General features: G+C 45.0%; 2 protein-coding genes across 9 annotated transcripts in view; one reads left to right on the plus strand and one right to left on the minus strand.

Moving 5' to 3' along the window:
* Positions 1–17,164, minus strand: part of LOC138785982 (phospholipid-transporting ATPase IK-like) — a 344,961-nt gene that overhangs the window by 13,503 nt on the left and 314,294 nt on the right. For all 7 annotated transcript variants that reach the window (XM_069962531.1, XM_069962533.1, XM_069962532.1 and 4 more), the window contains 2 exons: positions 10,182–10,418; positions 1,135–1,273 (listed from right to left, as the gene is read on the minus strand). In XM_069962531.1, coding sequence (XP_069818632.1) covers positions 1,135–1,273; positions 10,182–10,418 — 376 coding nt within the window. The remainder of the gene's footprint in view (positions 1–1,134; positions 1,274–10,181; positions 10,419–17,164) is intronic.
* Positions 13,766–15,616, plus strand: LOC138785984 (uncharacterized). Of its 2 annotated transcripts, XM_069962540.1 has the most exons (3): positions 13,766–14,050; positions 14,281–14,427; positions 14,569–15,616. In XM_069962540.1, exons 2-3 carry the CDS (start codon positions 14,318–14,320, stop codon positions 15,455–15,457), a joined length of 999 nt encoding a protein of 332 aa, XP_069818641.1. In that variant the 5' UTR covers positions 13,766–14,050; positions 14,281–14,317; the 3' UTR covers positions 15,458–15,616. The 2 variants fall into 2 exon arrangements, with proteins under 2 accessions (XP_069818641.1, XP_069818642.1); XM_069962541.1 differs by lacking the exon at positions 13,766–14,050 and having other exon boundaries at positions 14,247–14,427.

A 17,164-nucleotide genomic window follows, 5' to 3' on the forward strand; every position in this document is an offset into this window, starting at 1 on the left:
GGTTTTCTGTCCTTTTTTTGACAAATTTGCTCATAGACAGGGAACGGCAGCAGTCTCTGTTCTAGAGTTTCAGGTGCAAATTTTGCAATGACATCCCTGTACACTGGATGATTCAGTGCTGAGGATCATGCGGTGGTGTCCCAGAGGTTCCAGGGCACAGTGATACAGAATAAATTAGTTTTTATTATACATCCACTTACTTCAAGTGATGTTTTAAAGCCTTACAGCGCTGCCTGACAACTCTGCCCTGGAACCTCTGGACACCACTGAATTTTCCATAACTTTCCATCTGAATTCCTCTGGCTTGGGCTTTGGACGCTTCACAGTGTTTGGCTGCTTAGTGCCATACATGCGCATATAAATGTTGTGTTCTCAGTACCAGTTGTGACTGAAAGTACTAGTACAATTCTTGAGATCTTTAACCCCTTGAAGGGGAACTATCAGCAGGTTAGACAAATCTAACCTGCTGATAGCTCTCTATTGCGCGCAGGGTGCTGAGGATGAAAGTATGTCTCTTACCATCATCCTCAATGCTGTTCCTGTGCAATTTTAATGTAATCCTGTGTCCAGGGCGGATCAACACTTTGGGGGTGGGGCAGTACTCTAAAGGGCCTCACCGGTCACAGGATGGCATTAAAACTGCACAGGAATTACAGTAAAGGGGATTTTCTGGGTTTATAACATTGATGGTCTATCCACAGGATAGGTCATCAGCTTCTGATTGCAGAGATGCTGCTGCAGCCCTTATGTTCCGACCGTTGCCGGAAGCCCTGTACCATCTACTATGGAGTTGGGGCACGGTTTACTGCAGCTCAGCTCCTATTGAATTGAAAGAACAATGAGCTGCCGTGACTTATGCCACCAGTACAGAGTAAATGGCAAAGGGCTTCCAACACCAATCTCTATATATGTGTCCCGAAGCAGGGGATGCCCTAAATATTTGATAAGACATTGATGACCTATTCTGTGAATGTTAAAAACCCAGAAAACCTATTTAATCCTAAACTAAAGCTAGAAAATGCCTTTATTTTTTTTGTGCTACATTATTAGTGTTTTTTCAGGTCTTGTAACCATACTGACCATCCAAATGGGCAACTCCCATTGCAAAATGACATATTAATATGAAATAGCTACCTAGGAAGTTGAAATACAGCATGCTGGTAAAGTATGCTGCTGGCAGTGTAGTTAGTACTGAGACTGCAAAGTACCCGAGAACAGAGATCCCAATAGCAATCAACGCAAGTATAGTGTATGACGCAGTCACTAACAAGACCTGGTGGAAGAGAGAACAATTATTTACATAAAACAGAGCAGAATTCCTATTTAACTGGACATCGTTAAAAAAAAAAAAGCTAGTATGTTGAGATCTTAACGGAATTCAGCTGGTCCTGCAGCACTAAAAATAATCTTGGTGGGTTCTCCAATCTATGCAGTGTAACAACAAGACATAAAGTGACACTGTCACCTCCTTTTTGCATTCTGACATCTCTACACAGGTGTAAAGGGTAAATTTAGCTTTTTTCATACAGTACCTTATATCATATTATACGTCATGGTGCTTGTTCAAGTAAAAAGTGTCCTTTTATCAACTGCAGATTGTATTAAGTGGGCGTGACCTCGCGACATTAGCGCCACTTAGCCCCGCCCACGACACCGTTGGTCCCGCCCCCTCAACGGCCATTGGAACAGGCTGGCCGAAAGGTCTAGACCTCACCCCCTTTACGTCGGCCAACCAATGGGCGTCAAGGGGGCGACTTAATACAATCTGCAGTTGATAAAAGGACACTTTTTACTTGAACAAACACCATGACGTATGATATGAAATAAGGTATGAAAAACGCTAAATTTACCCTTAACACCTGTGTAGAGATGTCAGAATGCACAAAGGGGGTGACAGTGTCACTTTAAGCACACGTCTCCTGATTATATGTTTTCATTATGATTATGCCATGAGATATGTTACGCTTCCCTTATGTAATAGGGCAATAATGGCACCAGATATAAATAAAATTATTATTTTTTTTTTTAAAAAAGGCTTTTAAAAAACGCTTATACACATACGCAAACTCAACATGTGAATTTTAAACTTCATTAGAGATGAGTAAATATCAAGCATGCTTGGGTTCACATAGTTGCCAACATTTGAATTTTTTTTTTTACCAGGGACACTTTAGCGTTCACAACAAGGGGTGTGGCCTAATGTGGGTGAAGTCTATGTGGGTGTGGCCTATTAAGGGTTTGTCGCCAGTTTTTTTCTTTCGAATTTCCCAGTTAGAACAACAAAAAAGGAGCATTACACACCCCAGTATCAGGTCCCAGTATATTACACACTCCAGTATCTGGTCCCCAGTATATTACACACCCCAGTGACAGGTCCCCAGTATATTACACACCCTACCTCAGAGCAGCATACAGGCTGTGTGACTGACTGTATATACTAGTAGCATGTGCAAATATAATGACCTTCATCATCATCATCATCATCATCATACTACTTTCTCTTTTATCTGTAATTAAAACAAACAAAAAAGCTTGGCTGGCCTGTATGGTTCCTCTAATTCCCCCTACTCTGCATGAGTGACATCATGGAATGGGTGTTGTTACATGATATTTTGTGCTAGTGTTCCCCAACCACTATAACTCTCAGTAGAACCAGGGGCTGGGGAATACTGCTCTAAAGAATGCAATGACATGTTCGTATAACTACAACTTTTTTTTTTAACTTATTCTGCAATTTATAAGGGTTACCCCTTTGAACAGCCTTAAAATAGTGGGAATACCTTGATGTGTGCCATGTATGCAGTGTGTACAAATATGTACTGTTTCCAAAGACCCCCATCCCCAAGGATGCAGCCCCACAGATCACTTTCCCATAGACCTGTACAGTGTTGCCTGTGTTCCTTATTCAGAACTTCTGGAATGCTGCTAATTTTGTGCATTATGTGACCTGATTATTATTGTGTCCAGTGTGTGAAAAGACAGAGACTTGTCTGCAGTGTTAACCCATCTGCTGCTGTCTCAGTGTAGCGAAATTTGATGGGGGCAGGGGGGGCGGTCGCTCCCAGGCCCACTCAGGCAGGGGCCCACTGAAGTCCCAGACGGTTAATGCTGTCTGTAGAAGCTATTGCTTTTGCAGACAGCCTTAACACGTCTGTAGGGGCCCCCAGATGGCATCAGCGTCCGGCAGGTACGGGCCCCACTCAGTCACCTGATGCTGCCCTTGGCCGGGGATATTCTCCTCTCTCCTCTCTTCCTGGGCACGGCATGCTGCAGACAGCTCCTCCCCCTCAGCTCCTCCCCCTCCGCTCCTCCACTGGCCTGCATAGTGTAGTGCAGGGTCTCTCGGGCTGTCTTACTAGCCTCCTGCACTAATGAACCTCCGACACTCGCACACTGAAGTCCTGCAACTTGCCGGCAGCCTCAGGATGAAGGTCAGAGCAGATCAGTGCCGGAGTCTATAGAGTTAAAGACCAGAGCGCAGGACATTTGTGCCTTATCAGCTCCTGTACTGATAACCTCTGACCTCCATTCTCAGGCTGCCGGCAAGTTGCGGGACTTCAGTGTGCGGGTCAGAGGTTCAGCAGTGCAGGAGGATAGTAAGGGAGAATATATCCTGTGTTTTATCCCTTAACCCTTGTAGTGGCAGCATCCCCCGCAGCCCAGAGTGCTACATGCACCCCCCAGTATACCTGCCCTGTCCCCAGCATCCTCCCCTTCCCTCCTTGGAGCCCAGCAGCCCCACAAGAGGAGCTCCTCCTCCTGCTACCTGTCCTATGCCCACCTGATCAGCCAGGCCCAGGCCATAGAGAGCTCCCCTGAGAAGAGGGTTCCCCTGTCCCAGATCTAAGACTGGATGCTCAAGAGTGTCCCCGACTTGAAGGACAAGGGGGACAGCATCAGCTCCACTAGCTGGAAAGTGAGGTCTGCTGTCCCATCTCTGTGCTGCTTCAACACTTGCTGAGAGTTGTAGTTCTTCGACTGAACCTGATGCATCTGTATGTGTTGAAAAACTAAAACTCCCAGTATGCCCCGACCACTTGTGGCTGTCAGTTCACTATTAGCAGACAGCCTGCTTCATCTGTATGCGGCTCTCCAGCTGTGGAGACTACAACTCCCAGCCATCAACAATGTGAGTTTTAGATTTTAATACAGATGAAGCAGGCTAGGGGCCTTATAACACCAAAAGATGTCTGACATTATCTTTCAGATTTTTTCAGCCAAAGTCAGGATGGAATACAAACAGAGAATAGGTCGTAAAGAAAAGACTGAGATTTCTCCCCTTTTCAAATCCATACCTGGCTTTGGCTGAAAAAATCTGTAAAATAATCTGTCAGACATCTTTTGGTGTAATAGGGCCTTAACTGTGGTGCAGAATTGCTGGATAGTCATAGGTTGGTATGTAAACCTGTTGCAGCTGCGAATTGTAGTTTTGCGGCTGGTGTATATGTGTCATGTGACGCAGTGAACCTGCTGCTTCAGCTATTGCAAAACTACAACTCCCATTGTGACCAGACAGCTGGATGGCCACAGGTTATGTATTGTGAACTGCATGTGTATCTGACTCTCCAGAAGTCAAAAAAGTACAACTCCCAGCCCTAGTGGGAGGTGTAAAAAAAATTAATTTTTTAAAATTTATTTTGGCTCTGGGGCATTCCTATCACCACCGCTCCTGACTCCACCCACCTTCCTTTCCCCAGCAGTTTTCAGTACAGGGGGTGGTGCTTGGTGATGCTGCTGGGGAACAGAAGGAGAGAGTGGACGCACATTCTCAGGAGTGTCACTGATTGGTCCAGTTGCGAGCCCGACCTCCCCTAGCTCTTCCCACTATCCTCATCCTTCCTGCTTAAGCGCCAGCCGCTCAACCCTAGCTGCAAGTGACAATGTATCTACCTACAAGGGGAAGTGTATCTGGCTACAAGGGGGGGATAGATGGCAGCATGGGAGAGGTATGTGGCTACAAGGGGACATGTATCTGGCTACAAGGGGGAAGTATAAGGCTGCAAGGGGGCATACCTGGCTAGGGGCATAACTGTCTGCAAGAGGCATATCCAGCTACAGGGGGCATACCTGGCTAGGGGCATATCCGGCTGCAGGGGGCATACCTGGCTAGGGGCATATCCAGCTGCAAGGGGCATACCTGGCTAGGGATATATTCGACTACAGGGGGCATACCTGGCTAGGGGCATATCCAGCTGCAGGGGGCATACCTGGCTAGGGGCATATCCAGCTGCAGGGGGCATACCTGGCTAGGGGCATATCCAGCTGCAGGGGGGCATATCTGGCTGCAGGAGGCATACCTGGCTAGGGGCATATCTGGCTGCAGGAGGCATAAATAGCAGAAAGGGTGATATGTGGCTGCAGGGAGCATACCTGGCTTGGAATATATCTGGCTGCAGTGGGCATATCTAGCTGAAAAGGGCATATCAAGCTGGCTGTAGTGGGCATACTTGGTTGTATGTGTCATATCTGGCTGAAGGGGGCATAGCTGGCTGCAAGAGTTATACCTGGCTACTCAGGCCTTTCTGTCTAAAGGGGGCATACAGTATCTGGCTACAGGGTGGCCATTATTACTGGCCATAGGGGCTGTTATTATTGGGAAGGTGCATTAATAATGACTACAGGGGCATTATTACTAGGGAATGGGGATTTATTATTAGGGAAGGATAGATAGATAGATATATAGATAGATAGATAGATAGATAGATAGGAGATAGATAGAGGTGCCGTTTTTGGAAGAAAGCAGCTATGTTTCTAACCTTAGATAAACCTTTTAATTTTTACATTGTTCTATATGAGAAATGTAGAAGCCTCTAACACTTTTCTCAATCCTTATTCACTATGAGTAATGTAGTAGAATATAGCCTTTGTTATACAGAAAACATTGTCGTCTGACAAGGTTCCCTATGGGTAACATAATTGGTTGGGGGCCCACTCAGACTCACTTGCCCCCCTAGGCTGAACCCCTAGCTACGCCCCTGCCTGCACCTCTAAGGCTCTCTCTTCTATCTGGGAAGCAGGGCCGATCCTAGGCTTCCTGCCGCCTGAAGCAAAACTCAGATGGCCTCAGACGGCTTAAGCGCAACCCACCCCCCCGCGCGACTAGCTAACTGCCCGCCCGATCATCACTAAATGCCCTATTCCACGGAACGATTATCATCCGTATTCAGCCGATATCGGCCGCTACGGACGATAATCGTCCCGTGGAATCGTTCATGTCGGCTGGTCGTTGCAGTCGCTTGTTTTTGAAAAACATGTTGAAAAACAAGCGACTGATATAGCAGGGATCTGCTGCCGGCGCTCCGTTGAATAGGAGCGTCGGCAGCAGACGCTGCTATATCCTATGGGCTGCCTGGACGATCATCGATCACCCGGGCAGCCCCCCCGCAGCTCCACCGCCGCCCCCTGCCGCACTCACACGCTCGCTGCAGCCGCGTTGAATAGCGGCAGCAGCGAGCGGGGAACGAGGAGCAAACGAGCGCTGAGAGTGCTCGTTTGCTCCTCTTAACGACCCGTGTAATAGGCCCTTAAGCCCCCCAGCCTCCCCCCACACACACACACACACAGGACTAGCAATGGCAGTGGTTCAGCTCATGATCACACCCTCAGCATGACCCTTGTTCACCAAAGCACGGCCAGGGCACGGCACGGCAGGTGATAGCAGCTGCCGGGTGATCAAGCCCGGTGGTGAGCGCGGGCGGCGGGACAGCAGGGATAGAGGTAAGCGGGCTGCGGAGCGGGGCCCTGGCTGCTGTCATTTTTGTTAGGTTAAACTTAAAGCGTAACTGTCATTTCAGGGTCATTTTTTTTTAAAACATTAAATATCTACAGTACAAGCGATTTTAAGAAACTCTGTAATAGGTTTTATAAACCAAAAGAGTTTCCTTATGGACTGAAGAAGCAATCTCCCAGCCTCCCCCCTCACTTCAGAAGAAGCAGGATTTCTGTGTCCATTATGTGGCTATGGAGAGGGGAGGGGCTGTTAGGAGTGACTGAGCACGGAGCAGTCTTGTAAAGCACAACACCCTGCAATCTTCTCTCAGTAAGTTCATAGATAAGCACTGACCTTTCTGACCCCAGAATCCTGCGGTTTAGGTGCCCAGACAGTCTACAAACAGCTGACCTTCGTGTCACCTCTTCCTGCTCCCTCATCTCCCTCGGCCCCTCCCCCCTCCATAAGGATACAATGGAGAGAGCAGAGCACGTCTTCACTGGCTTCTCTGTAATGAAGACGTGTTTGCCTGATAATGCACAGATAAGAAGTCAGGGGGGAGGCTTGGAAATTGCTTCTTGAGAACAGAAAGAGGCTTTTTTGGCTGATAAAACCTATTACAGAGTTTCTTAAAATCGCTTATACTACTGATTTCTGCAATAAAAAAAAAATATGACAGTTATGCTTTAACAAAAATGACAGAAGCAGCAGGTACGATTATGCCGCCCCATCCAGGACCGCAGAATCTGCCGCAGAAGCGGTCCTGCTGCAAAGTTTATCATGAAGCAGAAGCCTGTGCAGTTATCTGCCAGACAGGTCATGGCTCCAGGTCAGCTTTCAGCTTTTGCAGGCCGGGCAGGTGATAGCAGGCTATTAGCGTGATTCAGAGGGAGAGGGGGATAAGGGGACTAAAGAGAAAACGGTAACTGACAGCAGCATGCAAACCGGCCCTCCACACACACACAGACACAGCACACAGCACTCCAGACACAGCTCACAAACATAGGCCCACCACACACACACAGACACAGCTCACAAACATTGGCCCACCACACACACAGACACAGCTCACAAACACCGGACCACCACACACAGACACAGCTCACAGCACTACAGACACAGCTTACAAACATAGGCCCACCACACACACAGACACAGCTCACAAACATCGGCTCACCACACACACAGCTCACAAACATCGGCCCACCACACACAGACACAGCTCACAGCACTACAGACACAGCTTACAAACATAGGCCCACCACACACACAGACACAGCTCACAAACATCGGCTCACCACACACACAGCTCACAAACATCGGCCCACCACACACACAGACACAGCTCACAAACATCGGCCCACCACACACACAGACACAGCTTACAAACATCGGACCACCACACACACAGACACAGCTCACAAACATCGGCCCACCACACACACAGACACAGCTCACAAACATCGGCCCACCACACACACAGACACAGCTCACAAACATCGGCCCACCACACACACAGACACAGCTCACAAACATCAGCCCACCACACACACAGACACAGCTCACAAACATCGGCCCACCACACACACAGACACAGCTCACAAACATCAGCCCACTACACACACAGACACAGCTCACAAACATCGGCCCACCACACACACAGACACAGCTCACAAACATCAGCCCACCACACACACACAGCTCACAAACATCAGCCCACCACACACACACACACAGCTCACAAACATCGGACCACCACACACACAGACACAGCTCACAGCACTTCAGACACAGCTCACAAACATCTGCCCATCACACACACAGACAGAGCTCACAAACATCGGCCCACCACACACAGACAGACACAGTTCACAAACATTGGCCCACCACACACACACACACACACACACACACAGCTCACAAACATCGGCCCACCACACACACAGACACAAGGGGGCAGGGAATGAGCGAGGCTCCGCTCCAGCTTTCAGCTACGACTCTTGCTGTTTAGTAAAAAGTTGAAGACAGGGAAGTGCTGCGACTGCTGTAGCTTCTACTGCTTGGGGGGCGGAGCTTTCCGGGACATACCTGGGACATGGTTTTGCCGGGACTGTCTCCTCAGAATCGGGACTGTCCTGGCAAAAACGGGACTGTTGGCAACTATGGGTTCATCCAAACTTGAGTGTGCAGCATTTGATTACCGGTGGCTAAGGAAGCCCTGAAAAAAATGGATACAGCCTATGGCTTTATCCATGTTTTCTAGTTATCCTAGGGCCCTATTACACGGAACGATTATCGCGTGGAAAATTGTTATAGCATTTGAATTTAAATGATAACCGCTCTGTGAAAATGCAGTCAAATCATTCGTGTGTCAATTATCGTTGATTTAGACGTGACCCTAAAATCATCATTGAACGTTCTCTAATTGTTCAGTGTAATTCCACATTGTTCATTCTTTTGCTGGTGAACGATTTCAAGTTTCTCTTTTGCGATCATTTATTGTTAATCGTTAAAAATTGGTTTGTCTAATAGGACCCTTAAGTCTGCATCCAACTTCTTCAGACACACTTAAATGCTTAACGCTCGAGTTTGGATGAAACCGTGCATGCTTGAGATTTGCTCATTTCTAATAAGGTTCAAAATTCACATGTTGAGTTTGTTTTGTTAAAAAAACACATGTATAAGCATTTTTTGATGTGATTTCCCAGCCTCTTCTTTTTCCTGTAGAGACCGCTGTGATAAAAACACCTGAAAAACACAACATACCCTGACATACTTCATTGCTGATGAACTAGGGTCCTCAGGTACAAACTAAGGCTATAATTAGGAAAAAAACACAGCATTATATTCCTTACATTCTCGAGAAAGCCAGTTCACCGGCAGAATGTTGGGGAGACTGTGTTTATGAGGTCTATTATGTTCATACCAAGCCTGTCTAATGGTTAAGGGGGGCATCCATACAAAAGCACAGCTGCTTTCTTCTGGAAACAGCAAGACTCTTTTCCTCTCTGTGTGAGGTATTGTAGCTCAATTCCATTAAAGTGAATAGAATCGAGTTGTAATACCTGTTATGTCTGGCATACCATGTTGTTGATTTTATTAATTGCTGGCAGCTGTTTTTTTATATAGCATAGATTCATGTCTTGTTTTACTTTTATTTGGCTGTAGGTGCCTCCCCAGGGTTATTTCAGGGTATCTGGGAGCCATTATCAGGTCCCCAGGATTGTTGCTGCTGTAGGTAAAGTCTGGTTCTGCAGCCTAAAGACCTGCCAGTATTATTACAATACCACACACAACCTCAGGACAGGTGTGTACAGTAGGTGTGAGTGTGTGTGTGTGTGTGGGGGGGAGTATAAAAAGTTATTAATGATAAACAATTATTTAAACATTATTTAAATTAGAGTACTCTTATTTATAGATATATAGATTTGTCTGCTCTTAACATATCTAATATTTTGGACAGTTTTCTTACCTCAGCTATAACAGCCAGAAAATAGATGTTGGTCACAGAAAATACAAAAACCTGAAAATCAAATATGCCTCCAGGTCCAGCAAAATCAAAGAGGCCAAAGTATGGAATAAAAAACATAACCAAGGAAGTGTAGATGCCATACAGTATGTTCATACAGATCTTGATAAATAGATGTGAGTCATGCTGGCCTCTGATGTACAGGTGTGCATTCTTAAGACTGGTTCTACTATCAAAATCCTAATGAAAAAGACATGACACACAAAGATGAAGTTAATATGAAAAACAGCAACATCAATAAATGCAGCAGAATGTACAACATGCTTAACCCTTAGAGGACCCTGCCAATTTCAATTTTTGCGTTTTCGTTTTTCCCTCCTTGTGCTTAAAAGGCCATAGCACTTGCATTTTTCCACCTAGAAACCCACATGAGCCCTTATTTTTTGCGTCACTAATTGTACTTTGCAATGACAGGCTGACATTTTTCATAAAGTACACTGCGAAACCAGAAAAAAATTCAAAGTGTGGTGAAATTGAACAAAATAAACGCATTTCTTTTATTTGTTTTTTTTCCGTTTTTACGCCATTCGTCCTGGGGTAAAACTGACTTGTTATATATGTTCCTCAAGTTGTTACGATTACAATGATATGTAACATGTATAACTTTCATTGTATCTGATGGCCTGTAAAAAATTCAAACCATTGTTAACAAATATATGTTCCTAAAAATCGCTCCATTCCCAGGCTTATAACGCTTTTATTCTTTGGTCTATGGGGCTGTGTCAGGTGTCATTTTTTGCGCCATGATGTGTTCTTTCTATCGGTACCTTGATTGCGTATATGCAACTTTTTGATCGCTTTTTATTACAATTTTTCTGGATTTGATGCGACCAAAAATGCGCAATTTTGCACTTTGGGATTTTTTGGCGCTTACGCCATTTACCGTGCGAGATCAGGAATGTGATTGATTGATAGTTCGGGCGATTACGCGTGCGGTGATAGCAAACATGTTTATTTATTTATTTGTTTATTTTTATTTATAATATGGGAAAAGGGGGGTGATTCTAACTTATTAGGGGAGGGGGGCTTTTTACTAATAACAACACTTTTATTTTAACTTTTACACTTATACTAGAAGCCCCCCTGGGGGACTTGTAGTATATGTGCACTGATCTCTCATTGAGATCTGTGCTGCATAGATATGCAGCACAGATCCATGAGATAGGCACATTGATTGCTTCTGGCTGCTGCAGCCGGAAGCAATCGAGTGCCGAGCCGGGATCAGCGCCATTACAGCGCTGACCCCGGAAGGGGTAAGATGTGTGGATCCTCCCCACTAGACACCATGGAACGGCTGCATTCAGTAATCGGATGCAGCTGTCAATTTTGACAGCTGCATCCGATTACTGTATTAGCGGGCACGGCGATCGGACCGTGCCCGCTAATACCTGCGGTCCCAGGCTACGAGCGGCACCTGGGACTGCGGCGGTTAAGAGCGCGGCCCTGCACTGAACGCGGTAAGGCGGCCCTGGACGTACGGGTACGTCCAGGGTCTCCTAAGGGTTAAAGAAGAAGTTCCACCCATAGTATTTTTTAATATGTTATAACTTATGGAAAGTTAGACAAATTCCTAATGTACATTAATTATGGGAAATGCACATATACTGCTATTTCCCTTAATTTAGTAGTTCATGGAGTGTTTAAATTCTCTCAAAATTCGTGACGACACGAATCAGTTATTGGAGTGTCACTCTATGGAGTGTCCATCAGGGTGCGCACTATATATAGAATTCAATGAGTACCATTGACTTCTATACATAGTGCACCCCTGCTGGACACTCTATGGAATCAATGGCTGTCTATGTAACACGTCTGTCTGCACACATATACACTGTACTACTCCCCCATCATCTGCTCATAGTATGAGCAGATGATGGGGGAGTAGTACCAGGGCCATCCCCATCACCAATCCGCCCCCCCCCACTGTTGCCACATACGCTCTGTACTACTCCTCCCATCATCTGCTCATAGTAGCAGCTTCGGCGTGCTGCTTTCATTCAGGCCCCAATTTCAGGGAGGAAGTAGGCCTGAAACCGGAGCCTCAATTACAGCAGCGGACCCGCCCGGCACGCTGGAGCTGTGGCCAGTGGAAACAAGGCAGGGGTATGCATTGAGTGACAGCAGAGCAGGCATCAGCGGTGGCGCAGGGGGTCCGGGCGGGTCCACTGCTGTAATTGAGGCCCCGGTCTCAGGGAGGAAGTAGGCTGCGGCGGGAATAGTGATCCGGAGCTCTGGAATGCTCTCTTGCTGCTCCAGGATCAGGTGAACTGCAGTGTCGGGCGGCATCAGTGGAGGCGGTGATGGGGATAGCCCTGGTATTACTTCCCCATCATCTGCTCATACTATGAAGCAGATGATGGGGAAGGAGTAGTACAGTGTATATGTGTGCAGACAGACGTGTTACATAGACAGCCATTGATTCCATAGAGTGGCCAGCAGGGGCGCACTATATATAGAAGTCAATGGTACTCATTGAATTCAATATATAGTGCGCCCCCTGCTGGACACTCCATAGGAATTACATCTGATTCGTGACGTCACAAATTTTGAGAGAATTTCAACACTCCATGATCTACTAAATTAAGAGAAATAGCCCTATATGTGCATTTCCAATAATTAATGTACATTAGGAATTTGTTTAACTTTCCATAAGTAATAACATATTAAAATAAACTTTTAGCCGGAGTTCTCCTTTAACTCCTAGTGACCAGCCCAGACAACTTTCCTTAAGTCTTACTAGTTTGGCACATTTTTATACAGCCTTTACCGTGTGGGAATATTGGTCTAGTCGATTTAGACATAGGGAAATGTTTTATATCAAAAACATTTTTAAAGGGGATATTTACAATTTTATTTTACTTTTTTTTTTACTTTTTAACTAGTCCCATAACGGGACTTTCACTTGCAATCTTTTTATTGCACATATAGTACACAGTAGCACACAGTATATGCTACAGTAATGCACTGTAAACCATACCACAGAAGAGAAAAAAACAGTATAGCAACACTTCTCCTTTTAAGGCCGGTTTCACACGTAGTAACAGTGCGGGCGTTAAAATTTCTGTCCCGTACATCTCCGGGTGGTCTGGCGGCTGTATTTGAAAACCACTTACGGTCTTATCGTAAGAGTCCGGCCGTAGTGTCATGATGTGTCTTGGCTTGTTTGGCCCCGCTCAAAAGCATGTATTTGATTCATGAATCTGCCCCCGGGCCAAATAAGCACACCCACATCCCTATAAAATCTCCGCCCACTCGCGAAGTACGCCCATATGCTTGTAGTGTTTTGAATGCAAAAAAAATAAAAAAAAAGATGTCTGATGGCGCTAATAATGCGCCCTATGGGCCAGCCCGGCGTATGAGGCTGCGCCGCAAGCACCAGCTCGTGGTGCTTTCGATCCTGTGGAAGATGCGTAATTATTACCAGCGTTTGTGTGTAAGTCTCTATATATTTATTTTTTTTTTTTTTTTTTTTTTTTTTTTTTTTTTAAAGCTTTATGTAACTTATTTCAAACTAGCCTTACAAACTGTTTAGGCTTATAATCCGTAAAACATTGATTTAAATGTATTGTTTATGCAAGCTCCCTTAAGTACTGTTGACCAAAGGTCCTTAAATGCAACTGTGTAATAATTTTGTGACTAATTGAGATGTCTTAAAAATAATAAATTTAATTTTTTAAAAATTCTTCTCAGAGGCAAAAAGACGCAGAGCAGCGCCGTCTGCAGGAGGTGGGACGGCGATATTGGGTCCACCCCATCAATGTTCGGAGGGAGACCCGGGGCCACATTGGTTGCCTGTATGATGATTTGCGACGGTATGTCGATTTGAATACATCAAAGTCGTCAAATCTTTGAATGTAATATTGCAAATGTAAAGGTTACTGTCCACAAATGTTTACCCCAAAGTCCATAATTTTATTATGTTTTTTGTTTATCCTTACAACGTTTGATGTTAATTTCAACATTTGTAAACCGTATGACATCTTCCTATGATGTGTGTTTGTGTGTAATATTAGTGATCAATATTTTTCTTAATTTGTTGCAGACATCCTGACAAGTTCCAGGACTTCGTGCGCCTGCCTATGGAGGCCTTTGATAATTTACTTTCCATTTTGACCCCACATCTCCAGAGACAGGACACCTACATGCGGAAATCCATCCCTCCTGTGGGACGTCTGCTCATAACGTTAAGGTGAAGATGCTTTATTTTAATGCGAACTATTTGTTCATGTAATTGTAGTGAAATCTAATATAGTGTTAAAATATGTAATAATTTAATATGTAGCTGAATGTGAAATAGAATCATAAAATACTATTTTTCATTTTTTCACAGATTCTTGGCGACAGGGGAGAGTTATGTATCGTTGCACCTCCAATTCCGGGTTGGTACGTCCACCATCTCTGGAATTGTGAGGTGCACGTGCGCCGTGATCTGGGAGCATTTGCAGCCCATCGTGATGCCCAGTCCGACCCGGGAGATTTGGTTGCAGTCAGCAGCAGGCTTTCAGTCTGTGGCCAATTTCCCCAACTGTATAGGGGCGGTTGATGGTAAGCACATACGTGTGAAGCAACCACCGCGATCAGGATCACAGTATTTCAATTATAAGAAATTTTTTTCTGTGGTCCTGATCGCGGTTGTTGATTCCACGTATCGTTTCCTTGCCATCGACGTCGGCTCCTATGGCAGTACTGGGGACTCCCGGGCGCTACTGAGATCAGAGTTTGGGCGGCGCATACTCTTAGATCACGTGACTCTACCTCCTCCCACTCCTCTTCCGGGTACCACGCATCCCGCTCCATTCGTCATGGTAGGGGATCAAGCCTTCCCTTTACTCAACAACCTGCTGCGCCCTTACCCACGGAGAGGGCTGGATGAACGGGGGAGACTATTTAACCGGAGGCTGAGCCGGGCACGTAACTTCGTGGAGTGCGCCTTCGGGATCATGACTAGTCAGTGGAGAGTGTTTACCACTGCCCTGCAGTTGAAATTGGCCACAGTTGACATGGTCATTAAAGCTGCCTGTGTTCTCCACAACTACCTTCGGGACTATGCTCCCACCCCGGAGGTGAACGTGGAGACACTGCCAGCTTTTAGTGCCCCTATCAACTATGGCCAAGGGAGACAACTCAACCGCGGGATAGTGGTCAGGAACCTCTTTGCTGACTACTTCATGACTCCTGAAGGCGCCGTGCCCGTGCCCCTTTCACAGCCTCCCTTATGAGCCACGGCCACAGGACTGATGTTTTCCCGCATGTATGTCACCTGTCTCTGGGATGTGTGTTTTTTTATTTTCTTTTGTTGTTTGAACCCGATGTATTGGTTGATATTTAATTTTCATTCTCTTTTTACTAAAACAAAAAATATATTTTCTTATTCGACTAAACAATGTGTCTGCCTTTTCAATGTATGTAAAACATGTTGTGTGTTCCCACATAGTAGTGTTCGAAAATACACATTACCTCACTCGATATACTACTGGCCAGTAATTATCGAGCATGGTCACATCATGCTAATGTTAATTGTATAGTCCTTTGAACCTAGTGTGCTGAAAGATTGATGTGATCAAAACATGTGCATTTCCTATGGAGTGACCAGCAGGGTGCGCACTATATGTCTAACTTTCTAGTGTGGGATATGTAACAGGATCTGATATCTTCTAGTGCCACAGTCCATCTCACTTCTTAACAATCACTATTAACACACCACATATATCCCTCCACACATCACCCAGGTGCGCCAGCTGGATGTGGTCTACTTAGGTTGCGGTTCAAAAATATTATTTTATCATCCATTTTTTTTCTGTAAAACACAGAAGAGTGTATTCAAAGATTAGAAATCTCGCTCTTTACTTGATCACCTGTTCCTTGTCTACAGTCATCTCCTGGATTTCTTATCCAAAATCCATCACATCAATCTGCCAGTGTAAACGCTACATTATGTAGTTTATTGTGTGTACGTTTATATATCCTCCACTTTGTACATAATGACCACATGCTGGATGTCCTGCAGGAGGAGATTTCTACTACCATCGGACATAGAGCTCTATGTGGAAATGATAGTGTCATGATAATAACATTAATGTCCCAAAATATGTTAGTGCTCATCACAAGCCTCTCCTGCTCTGCCCACTTCCTGCCTTGGCCACAGATGTCAGCATAGAGCAGGCTCAGACCTCAAAAAGAAGGAATCGCAGCATTCACTACATCTTCGCTAGTGGCTTCACAATACGTGTATTTCACTCAGTATAGCTAACAAAAACAGCAGTGGATTCTAAACACCCAAAGGATCTCGACACAATGTTGTAATGTTGTGGATGTGCGCCATTAAAACACTAAATAAGGAAATTTCCTAATAACATCCATTCTTAGAAAAAAACTTAGCAATATTTCACTTTAAATGGCGCACAGCCACTCTATTTCTACATTGTGTGAACACAGCCTTTGTGTTTTTAAGCCACTACTGGTTTTGTTAACAATACTGACCAAAATATACTGACTCAAATACACGTATTGTGAACCTACTACGAACATGTAGTGAATGTTGCGATTCCTTGTTTGTCATGTATGACAGTGCTCTCTGCTGCCATCTGTGGCCAAGGCAGGAAGTGGCCACAGCAGGAGAGTGTTGGCCTGATAAATGAAATACTTAACTACATTATAATATTTCCTATCATGACACATTCATTTTAACACATACAGCAATGTCTCACATATGATTAGAAATATTCTCCTGAAGGACATCCAGCATGTGTTCATTTTCTACTAACGTAAAGCATACAACAAAATTTTATAAGACACAATAGCAACATTCAATACAGCTTTCTATGCAAACAAAGTCCACTAAGTATTTTGAAGCGTATTTCGTAGTTCCTTAGTGGCAGTCAATAATCATTTGTTTTTTTAACCCTTAAACACTAAAACATAAACAA

This window comes from Dendropsophus ebraccatus, chromosome 3, assembly GCF_027789765.1.
Source record: "Dendropsophus ebraccatus isolate aDenEbr1 chromosome 3, aDenEbr1.pat, whole genome shotgun sequence".
In the NCBI taxonomy this organism is placed as follows: domain Eukaryota; kingdom Metazoa; phylum Chordata; class Amphibia; order Anura; family Hylidae; genus Dendropsophus; species Dendropsophus ebraccatus.

Excerpts from the sequence above, each read along its gene's own strand:
- LOC138785984 (XM_069962540.1), top strand. The coding sequence starts at position 14,318 with ATGGAGGCCTTTGATAATTTACTTTCCATTTTGACCCCACATCTCCAG. Across the intron at positions 14,428-14,568 it reads CGTCTGCTCATAACGTTAAG|ATTCTTGGCGACAGGGGAGA; the intron begins GTGAAGATGCTT and ends ATTTTTTCACAG.